Below are 11,037 nucleotides of genomic sequence, written 5' to 3'. Positions count from 1 at the left end.
AGAAATCTTAATAAGAATAAAAATCTCAGACTGCAAATGGTGAAGGTTAAGAGCTGGGAGATAATTGAATAAAGCGACACAGGGCCACACAGTACAGTGTAACTTCAAGACCACAAAACATTTATGCTCTTCTAGCAAGAAGCAGAAACGGCTCATTCCCACTGGCATCCTGAAAGCTCATGATGACTGAGATACATTTTGTGCTGTGTATTCGTAGTGTGTGTCCCACCTATATGCTGAAGACAGCTTTTACATGCCATTTTCTTACAGGCCAATTAAAGGATAATTTCTTACCACTTCTGCACAAAAACACCTCACAAAAACTCCAAAAAAAGTTTAAAAGAATTGAAAAGACACGTATTTGCAGTAAAACACAAAATATTAAATACTTTTTGCCCTCGAGAGAGAAGAACCCATAGAACAATTATATTAAAGAAAAACGCGCCGGGCGCGGTGGCTCAAGCCTGTAATCCCAGCACTTTGGGAGGCCGAGACGGGCGGATCACGAGGTCAGGAGATCGAGACCATCCTGGCTAACACGGTGAAACCCCGTCTCTACTAAAAAATACAAAAAAGTAGCCGGGCGAGGTGGCGGGCGCCTGTAGTCCCAGCTACTCCGGAGGCTGAGGCAGGAGAATGGCGTAAAACCCGGGAGGCGGAGCTTGCAGTGAGCTGAGATCCGGCCACTGCACTCCAGTCCCGGCGACAGAGCGAGACTCCGCCTCAAAAAAAAAAAAAAAAAAAAAACGCATTATTTTGCATTTACTTTTCCAGGAGTAGAAAGAGTAGATAGTTTCGAAGATAAACTACCTGTTCATCCTCCAGAAGAATCAGACCTACAATTGCGATGTTGATGTTTCCTCCTATTGTTCCATCTTTGAATAAAGCAGATACCTGAAAAAGGCAAGAAATCCATGTTAGCCCCATAAACGGCATTTTCCCCCCTACTTACTACTAGTGGGCCTAGAATCCAACGCCCTAGTTCTTCAGTGACAGAGCAATGTTAATTTTCTTGTATTTTAGGCAGCCAGATATATTAATCATATCCCTGTAAAAAGCCGAAGCTTCAGGTGGGAGTGGGGTCCACCTCTTACTGTCAAACACCTAGGAAAGGATCACAAGACTGTGGGTTGGTAAGTGTTCCTCTTAGAATATAAAGAGGATTTTTAAGCTAATCATGATGACGACAGAAGCCAATCACTTCTCAAGCTCTTCTGGCAAGGAATTCCACAAGTGCAAGAGAAACTCGTGCACTTATGGGATTCCAAGAGAATACAAAAAAGAGAAGGAAAAAATCGTGGTAATGAGATGATGAGAGAAAGACACAAATATTAGAGGTGATGGATCATGGAAGTGGAAATGAATGACCAGAGTGGCATTTGCGGTGGTGAGCAGGAACAGCACGACCACCATGGAATGCAACCTGAAGTGATTTGGCGCTGAGCTGTGGAAATATTGGAAAAGCTCTACAGAAGAGAGGCAAACACTCCCACACATCAGAGCAGTTTGCTGAGGACAACAGGGCAATGCTTCGACCCCGTGCGGTGGGAAGGTGGCTCTATTTCACTGTCTCCTTGGCTTCCTGGGAGACCAGAAACCGAGTGGTTCAGTCTACCAAAAATGACACCAGCCACAGTAATCACATGACATCATGGAAAGATGGGCACATTCAGGGTACTCTGTTTATTGAGGCAGAAGAATGTAAAGACATACTTTTAAAATATTGTCATTAAAACTATTCTTAAAAACACACTTTGGTGACTCAAGATTTTGTCTTCTGTTATTTAGATTTCACGTACACGAAATGAGGCTTAGTATACCTCTCATCACTCTTCAGTGATTAATACAGCTGACAATTTGAGACACAAACACACTTAACCTGAGATGATATTCTAAAAGGTTGTACTTTCCCCCGTTTTTATAGATAAAATAATTTATATTTAGCATTTGAACATTAACATTTCTAAAAAGTTGGGCATTTCTACAGAGCCATCTAAAATCACACATCTAATGCTGATAATCAGATTTACTGCACCACAGTGGCTCAGCATCCCCTTAGAGATTTCCAGTAAATAGACACTAGTAAGCCCAAAACATCTCATAGGCTTACAGAGGCTTATAGAGAGGGTCAAATGATTTTTCCTACTGACTTAGTCTATGAAGTTCTGAAAATGGCTCTTTTCATTGGAGCACAGAAAACTAAATGATTTATCACCAGTAAAATATTTCTCATATATGAAACATCAATCCACAGGTAACAAGTAAATCCACATGTTTCTTATATGAAACATCAATCCACACACACACACACACACACACACACACACACCCTATGAAGTGCAATGACACAGATGGCCTCAGCTGGAAGGACGATCCTACCATGTTGAGTATCGTGAGCACGTAGGTCGTGATATTTTCATGGCCATGGTTTTGCATCATCTTTTTGTCGACCACCACCAAGGTCTCCACGTTCAGTTCTTCATTTCTATGGGACCTCAGAAGAGAGCGCTTATGCCGTAAGCAAGACTTATACTCATCTGGCAAGATGAAGAGGTCTTCCTTGGGAGGCTGGGGCATGTCTATGGAGGGACATACGGAGGGCAAATGAAAGCACAAGTCACACACAAAATCAGAGCCATAACTCATCATAGAGAAATTTGGTCTCAAAAATCAACGCTTACGATAAAAACCACATAACCTTTAAAACCTTGTGATGCAGAAGCTTGTATTAAAGTAGCACCCTAAATTTAAGTAAAATTCATGTAGTCTAGGCGTCATGGAAATCGTGGCTGTATTTCCCTTTATATAATTTCATCCTAATTTAAAACAGCAAGAAAGGGCACTCTTTGACTCTGACTCCTAGCATCTGGTAGCAAAAGCGTTCAAAAACTTTGAGCATAGGGATTTGTAGAACAGATCCCTCTGCAAAGACAAAGCAATGGAACAAACAATTACAAGAACACGAGCTGGCTGGCTTGCACTGTTTTCCTACTTGAAGACTTTTAATGACTTGACAATGTTTAAAGTTGATTTCAATGTCTGGACACATAACTAGCTTGTCTACACTGTTTCCAGTGGATTATAAAATGCTTGAGGCAGCTCCACTTCACTGAAGAGCTTAATTTCCTAGAAAGTACCATAAATATTTATGTAATTTGATTAGAAGACAAAGCATACACTTTTCTCTTGAAGTAATCCCTTTAAAAATATTTTTGGCATGTATAATCGTTGGGTTAACACTACATTGAAAACAATTAGGTTTAGTGGATGCCTCAGAAAATGTGGTTAAAATTGTTTCATGTGAAAGTGGACTTCAAAAAGCCCAGATATTTAGGTGGCGTGCACACAAAATCTACACAGACTGTATTCAAGGAGCATACTGTAAGCAGATGCTATTTTGTTTGACTAGTGCATCCAACACATTTTATTTTCCTTTGCTAACATACTTCCAAAACTAAATAAAGCTTTTGGAGAATAATAATGATACCAGCTAATGTTTATTGAGCACTCATCATCTGCCATTAATGTTTATGCAACGCCCATAGGTGTGAGCTCCACCCTAGGCGATGTCTCTGTGTAACTTGTGCAGTCTGTACCCCAGCCTGAGCACGGGGTTCTAAGGATGAGGTCATGAAGGCAGAGGAGAGGAACATGACTTGCTCACACCCCTTCCTTCGAAAGTGTTAGAAATGGCTATCAGATTTGGACAGTGTGGTCCTAGAGCTCTTATTCTTAATTACCACTGGTGGAAAAGTGTCTTTAGGATGAAAACAACATGTTAGCACAGGACCCAGCAGCTGCAGGTCCTCAGTATTGGGGGCAGGGGTCAGAAACTCCGTGGGGTGGTGATCTCATGGGCCTTGGCTCTGAAAACCCCTCACCAAATGGAGCTTGCAACATTGTCCCCAGAACACACAGGCCTCAGCTGCACACCCACTGTCACCTGAAGGGCAGCCGGTCCACTAATCAGCCTGAGGTCCAACCTCACTATTGGTTTTCAGCAAATCAGCCTGCCTCTGTTTGCCCTTTTCCACCGAAAAATGCCTGAGTGAACACAGAAAAGGCTCCCATTTTCGGAACAGGGGACTCTAATAGGAAAGAACCACTGTAAGTGTGAATTCCACCAAGACAGAAGAGCAGGACTGCCCTGAGTTCAAGGGAAAGTCCAAAAGCCTCAAGGACAACATGGAAATATCAATGCACAGATGGCACAGGGCCCTGACAATGTGTCCATGCACAGGTGACACAAGGCCTTGAGGTGCATCATGCATAGGTGACACAGTGCCCTGGGGGGAGTATCTGTGCATAGATGACATGGGGCCCTGGGGGTACAGCGCATTCACACACAGGTGACATGAGGACCTGGGGGTGCGTCCATGAACAGGTGACACAGGGCCCCGAAGATGCACTCTCCAGTGGGAAGAACTGCTGTCAATTCTGTTGATTCTGCTCGCTTTCCCGGGGACTGGGCTGGTCACATGGCCCCTGGCCACTCGAGGCCCAGGAGTGCAGTACTGTCACCAGCATAGCCCAGAGGGGACAGAAATATGTGGCAAACTAAACAGCAGGATATCAATCACCAATGTTCTCCACCTGCAAGAGGCATTTTGTTGAGCTTTCTTTCTCTAGTTTTATTATGAAGAGCACGGGAACTTCTTTAAACTTTTCAAATACAAACTGTATTATAGAGTTTAGTATCCTTTTTCAAATAACTGCCTTTCACTTACCACCACTATTACAATTCTGAAACGTCTCTCAAGATAACATACACTACACACACACACACACTCACATGCCTATGCACACATGCCCAGATGCGGACACCACTCTGCGGGTCATCTCTACCACCTTGCACACAGAGCTGTGCCTAAGCTGTGCCACCAGCCTGAGTGATGGTGACCACCTTCAGAGAGGAATGAAAGGATCACAGTCCTCCCACAATGGTATGCACTGCTTGATGTTTTCAAGGTCCGTGGCAGCATCTGCTTAAGAGCCTGGTGTGTGGTCTGTCAAGGTGGTTAAGACGGCCCTACTATCTCTCCTGCTGAGAGCCAGGTGTGTGGGCCACTTTATCTCCTTGGTATATGGAATTTGTCCTGCTCTGACCACACCCACACCATGAGCCCTGGCAGCAGAGTCCTGGCTCTGACCTTGTGGACGCCTCCACCAGGCATCTGGTCCTGACCTGTCAGTCAAGGCAGCCTCCGGCAGCTGTTGCTGATATGCACGCCCTTTTCAAACACTCACCCAACCTCAGGATTCCCAACTCTCTCAGCCTCCTGCTCACCTCCCTTTGTTCTCAGCATGGTTCTTCCTGCTACCTCCCCCACACCTGAGCCCACTAAGCTTATCTGGGTGTGACGTTTTCAAGTCATCTGAATGCAGCACATGACTTTTGGGGCTAGGATGAAATGGGTTTGGAGGATGCAAAGGCACTGACAGTTTAACAAGCACTGATTCTGTTGTTGTAGGTGCCAAGAGATTTTTGTTCATTCACTCATTCAACGAGATTCACTAAGTACTTGCAACAAGTCTGCCTCTATTCAGGGTGCTGGGTAGAGCAGTCATAGAAACCAACCAAGCAGGAAACGATGGGCTGCGGGGAGCAGGGGCGGTCCAGAGGCTCCTGGGGAAGGTTCACCCAGTGATGCTTGAGGAGAGAGCTCAAGGAAGTGAGGCACATTCCACAAAGCACCCAACTTGGATTCCTGAATTTCTGAGAGGTTTCTACATAAAATGTAAATAACAAGTCATTTCCTAAATGGTCATGACAAAAAAGACTTTGATAAAGCCTGGGTGATAAGTTGTAGGTATATTATGTCACACCGAGTCCGCCCTTTTGATATGGTAATGCATATAGTATGCATATAAATGAATTACCTCAGCAGGAAAACTATGTGGGCTTGAATAAATCAAAACCTCAAAAATATAGAAGGACTGAGTAGCGATGCCAGGGTTCTTTTGAAGATGTCTGGTAGATTCTATACTTCTGCACACTGTGTCATTTAATCTGCCCAGGAAAGAGTTCTTAAAAAACATCATTTACCATTATCCATCCATCTGCTATGGAGAGACGTCCCGTGCTGAACTTACAGATAAGGGACTCTCTCTGGAATCACTGCTTCAGTTTAGCAATGACAGATCAATAGATTTCACCTCGTGGCAAACATGCTTTGAAGAAAATATACAAGGTTCCATCAGCTTACATAAATGTCAAAATCACTAAATACACGCAAAGATTCGCCCTTACATACATTTCTTGCGTCTTCCACAGAAATGCTGTTTTTGTGGCAGTCCCAGCTGAAGGTCACTGCTGTGCAGGGGTTGATGCGCCAGCTCCCATGTCCTGGAGGTCACCAGGACCTCACTGGCCCCAGGAGCATGAGGCTCTGTGGATCTCTTATACAGTATGTGGGATGGGGAGCTGCCCTGGGCAGCGCTGCCGAGTTTCCACAAGAGGTGTGAAGGAAGTGGCTTTAGGAAGTAATCTGCCTCTTCTGTTCGTATCATGCCTGACTGGAAAAAATAAAAGGAAAGAAAGAAAACACAATTAGACTTTCTGTTTGAAGCCAGGGCCGATTCTCCAAGCACCGCATTTGTTATCCTTCTCTCGAAAGCATGCTCTTCCCTCCAGTGACAGCAAACACTGGAAAGGTTCAGAAACCCCAGCTGAGAGTTAGCAATGGGAAAGGCCTCACACACAGCCTGAGCTCTCTGGCTCTGCATCCCTCCTGAGCTCTCTGGCTCTGCATCCCTCCTGAGCTCTAAGGCTCTGCATCCCTCCTGAGCTCTCTGGCTCTGCATCCCTGCAGAGAGGCTGGCGTGGAGCTGCTCCAGGACTGGACTCCAGGAATGAGAAAGGGACAGAGGGTGCACAGCATACCAAAGTCAGTTAATTTACACCAAAAGTAATGACGGTGCAAGAAAGAACACCTGCACACTTAAATATTAAATATTCATATTGGTGAGGGGTCTCAGATGAAGCAACAAAAATTAGAATCCTAATAGGGTAATGTGCAAAACTCTGTTAAAGCGAATTTGAAAACAAAGCAAATGTTACACTTTCTAGAAGGTGTAACTTAACACAATTAATCCTGAGGAAAGCATAAAACATTTTTCTTGGGGAATCTGGAAGGTTTTTCTAAGCAAGATATTAAAGGAAATAGGAAAGCAGTGATTTTATAAAAATACTAAAAATGTGGAGCAAACAGACTAAATACAGTGTTCAAAATCATAGAGACAAAATCGACAGATTGCTTTTTTACCTTTTAGGGTGACAAATATTTTTAAGATCTTGGTAGCACGATTGCTGGTGAGCATGAGGGCAAACAGGCAATCTTACATTCTGGGAAATGTAAACGGAGGCCCCACTCGGGAGGCAGCCCCAGGGCCAGCCCATGTATCTGTGCACTACAGACATTATGAGTTAAAGTGCACAATTCAACTTCAGGGAGTTAACTTTTGGGAATTCTCGCCAAATATTTCTTGTAAGAATTTCTTAAATATCAGTGCACCAAGTGTGAACGTGTAGGGCAGCATTGTTTATAGTAACAAAACAGCAAAAACAAAACTAAAAATAATAAAAACAGGAAAAAATTTAAATGGTTACCAGTAAATTCAGGGTCAATTTTCAAAGTACATTTATTTAATTGGAGGTTATATAGCTACTAAAAATTGGAGTTATGTACTGATGATAATTATAATTAAACATGTTTTTTAGTTCCTGAAGCTGAGGCCCATATTTTCTATGTACTACCTATTGATTACTCATCAATAGGTAAGTTCTGTAAGGTATCAGTGTCCCCATTTTATGGGTGAAGAAATAGAGATGTAGAATGATTCAGTAATGTTTTCAAGGTCAACTGGCTAGGAAATATAGTGTAAGGATTCAAATGAAATCAGAGTACATTCAGAACTTGTAAGTTTAAGGTTTATATTACAGGGTTTCCAAAAGGTATTAATTTGTTAAAAGTGCATAATAGAGTATATAGTGTGCTCTCAATTATGTTCATCTTAAAAGTTGTGTATGCCGGGCGCGGTGGCTCACGCCTGTAATCCCAGCTCTCAGGGAGGCAGAGGCGGGAGGATAGCTTGAGCCCAGGAGTTCGAGACCCGCTGAGGAAGCTGCCGGGCGCGGTGGCTCACGCCTGTAATCCCAGCTCTCAGGGAGGCAGAGGCGGGAGGATAGCTTGAGCCCAGGAGTTCGAGACCTGCCTGGGTAATACAGCGAGACCCCGTTCTCCACAAAAAGGAAAAAAAAAAAAAAAAAGAAAAAAAAAAAAATAAAAGTTGTGTATCTACACTTAAAGAATTTTCTTGGATGACTGAAGATAAATTTAAGTCAAATTGGATGGTGGAACAACAACCATCTTCAGGGGGAAAGCCTCTTCAGGAGGAGAAAGTTGAGTAGGAGGGATGCAAAAAGAAAATTATACTTCATTTTTATAGCTGTCTGCACTACTCAAGTTCAAGTCTGTGCATTCTTTCTTTTAAAATAATGTCAATGGCATTGCTGGATCATTGGATTACAAATGAATTTTAAAAGTCCTAATAAATGTTATTACATATTGCTCTAATTTTATAATGCAATCATCTCCTATGGTACCCATCAGGGTACCATTTAGAGCTCTCCAACGCTGAACTATTAGTGTTACTATTGTGCCGATTTTTTCAGTGATTTTGCAAATCTAGTGCTGCACACTGACTGAGACACTCACTAGGTATTCTCAGCTGCTGACCCACGGCTTCCAAGGTCCGTTCTAAATCTGTCTCTGATGTGGGAAGCCTGTGTCTGATTCTCACTTGGGAGTTGTGGGGAGACTTGCCTTGCATTAATGTCCACGGAGTGAAGCCCTGTGTGGGGCTGGGCTGTCCTGGGTGAGTCTGGGCATTTGTACAGTGTGAACTGCAGGCATGGAGGAGCATTTCCTAGACCCTGAGCAAACGCCAAACACAACTCTCAAGGAAAATAGGGTTTGGGGCGGGAGACATAAAAGAAAGAGGAGAGCAGGTTTATCAAACATTGGGAGAGGAAGCATTGGCTGCAGTGTTACCACTGGGGGTGAGAGGAGGCCAGACCAAGGTAAGCTTGGTAGACTATCAGAGAAGCCATCAGCACCACCACGGGAGGTAGACCTCCTGGGGCCCGAATACCACAGAGCCATGGGAAAGTGAAATTCGTGGAATTTATGCCCAGGATTGAGGGAGGGGGCAGAGGCAGTCTTTCCTGCAGTGCTATTCATGAATGACTTTGGAACCTTCTTGGCCTTCTAGAACTCCAGGAACTAAACGAAGACACGACAACACTTTACCTTTTGCAGTTCTACCGGGGAATGCCAAGTGTGAAATAAATTAAATAATGGTTAGAGCCAATTAGGTTTCAACCTTTTTGCATTTTGACTGAGAAGCATAAGCAGTCATCGATGTGTTCAACCTTGTATAACGCTACCCAATTAGTTTCTCCATTACCTAAGGTAACCAGTTTAGGTATTAAACCAAAAAAGAAGAAAAGTTCATGCATGGCTTAAAACAATAACAACACTTTTTGGTATGCAAACAATTGCTCACTTTTCAAACCACCCCTCAGAACATGATTGGCTCTTTAAAAACCTAGAATAGACATGATTCAGTATCTCCCCTGCAGGTTGCAGCAGACTGATAGAAGACAATGGCCGAGTGAGTTGGACACTGCAGAATTTATCATCCCATTCTCATACTTATTCGCTGTGTGACTTTGGATGATTTACTCAGCCTTTCTGTGCTGTTCTGTCATCTAGGATGCAGATATAAGAACAGCTACTTGTCGCGAGTTTGTAAGACTTAATATTCTTTTTTTTTTTTTTGAGACGGAGTCTCGCTCTGTCGCCCGGGCTGGAGTGCAGTGGCCGGATCTCAGCTCACTGCAAGCTCCGCCTCCCGGGTTTACGCCATTCTCCTGCCTCAGCCTCCCGAGCAGCTTGGACTACAGGCGTCCGCCATCTCGCCCGGCTAGTTTTTGTATTTTTAGTAGAGACGGGGTTTCACCGTGTTAGCCAGGATGGTCTCGATCTCCTGACCTCGTGATCCGCCCGTCTCGGCCTCCCAAAGTGCTGGGATTACAGGCTTGAGCCACCGCGCCCGGCCAATATTCTTAAAGTATATGATCTAGTGAACATTCAGACAAGATTTGCTGAATTAATAAAACGAAGGATGTAAAATATCATACGTCATCCTGACGATCTTTGCTCTCCTTCTGATAATTCAGAGAGCACCTGAGGACTTTTTCACTCTGCAGCTGGAGATCCCTCTGAAGCCCTGAGCGTTGGTGCACCCAGCACCACAATCATCTCAAACACAATATTGTTTCTGATCTGCTGCTTTGCTTTTTACACTTTTTCTGGCTTCCTGGCCTACACACTTGTGATCTAAGACAGCTGTTTCCTATTCAGAACCATCTCCTCCTTTTCCCTAGGCTCAAGGCTACATTCTGGGTGGCCCAGGCTAAGAGGACCAGATCCCCAGGCGAAGGTGTCCGGCAGCAGTTGGCAGATTTTTGAATTTTCATTAACAAAGTCATCAAGCATTATATTTATTTCAATAATAACTTAGTCTGAGTCACAATATTCAGTATTTAAATAATCTCCAATTTCATTAAATATATAGAGCATAGTAACTGATAAGACTGATATTTCGACATCCCTTGATAAACAACAGATAAAAATACAAAAAAAGTTACTTCATTAGCTTGTTGCATTATTAGTTTGCAAGCTATTCTAAAAGATAAGGTAAATTGCAGAAGATTAATGTTTTCTTCTTATCAGAATGAAGAATATTTGTTTGGAAACTCAAAATGTCTAGAGGAACCTGCCTGTAGCTCACAGTAACCACTGGAATGTCAGGCGGGTGGATTATTAACCAGGCTTCAGAAAAGGCCAAGTCCTTCAGGCTTTGCAAAGGACAGGCTTTGTTCTCACAGGGCCTGCCTCTCTCATGACCAATTCTGGAAATCATTTTACATTAGAAAACTCACCAAACACTTATGTTGCCTTCATAAGAAAT

The 11,037-nt window shown here is 43.4% G+C and overlaps 1 protein-coding gene across 1 annotated transcript in view; it reads right to left on the bottom strand.

The window, feature by feature from the left end:
* ADAMTS16 (ADAM metallopeptidase with thrombospondin type 1 motif, 16) overlaps positions 1–11,037 on the bottom strand; it is a 185,399-nt gene that overhangs the window by 133,816 nt on the left and 40,546 nt on the right. The window contains exons 3-5 of the mRNA XM_011940955.1: positions 6,255–6,516; positions 2,380–2,579; positions 811–894 (exon numbers count right to left, since the gene is read on the bottom strand). Of these exons, the coding sequence (XP_011796345.1) occupies positions 811–894; positions 2,380–2,579; positions 6,255–6,516 (546 nt within the window). The remainder of the gene's footprint in view (positions 1–810; positions 895–2,379; positions 2,580–6,254; positions 6,517–11,037) is intronic.

The sequence above is a fragment of the Colobus angolensis genome, unplaced genomic scaffold (assembly GCF_000951035.1).
Source record: "Colobus angolensis palliatus isolate OR3802 unplaced genomic scaffold, Cang.pa_1.0 Scaffold196, whole genome shotgun sequence".
NCBI lineage: Eukaryota > Metazoa > Chordata > Mammalia > Primates > Cercopithecidae > Colobus > Colobus angolensis.
This window is presented reverse-complemented; position numbering and strand designations above follow the sequence as displayed.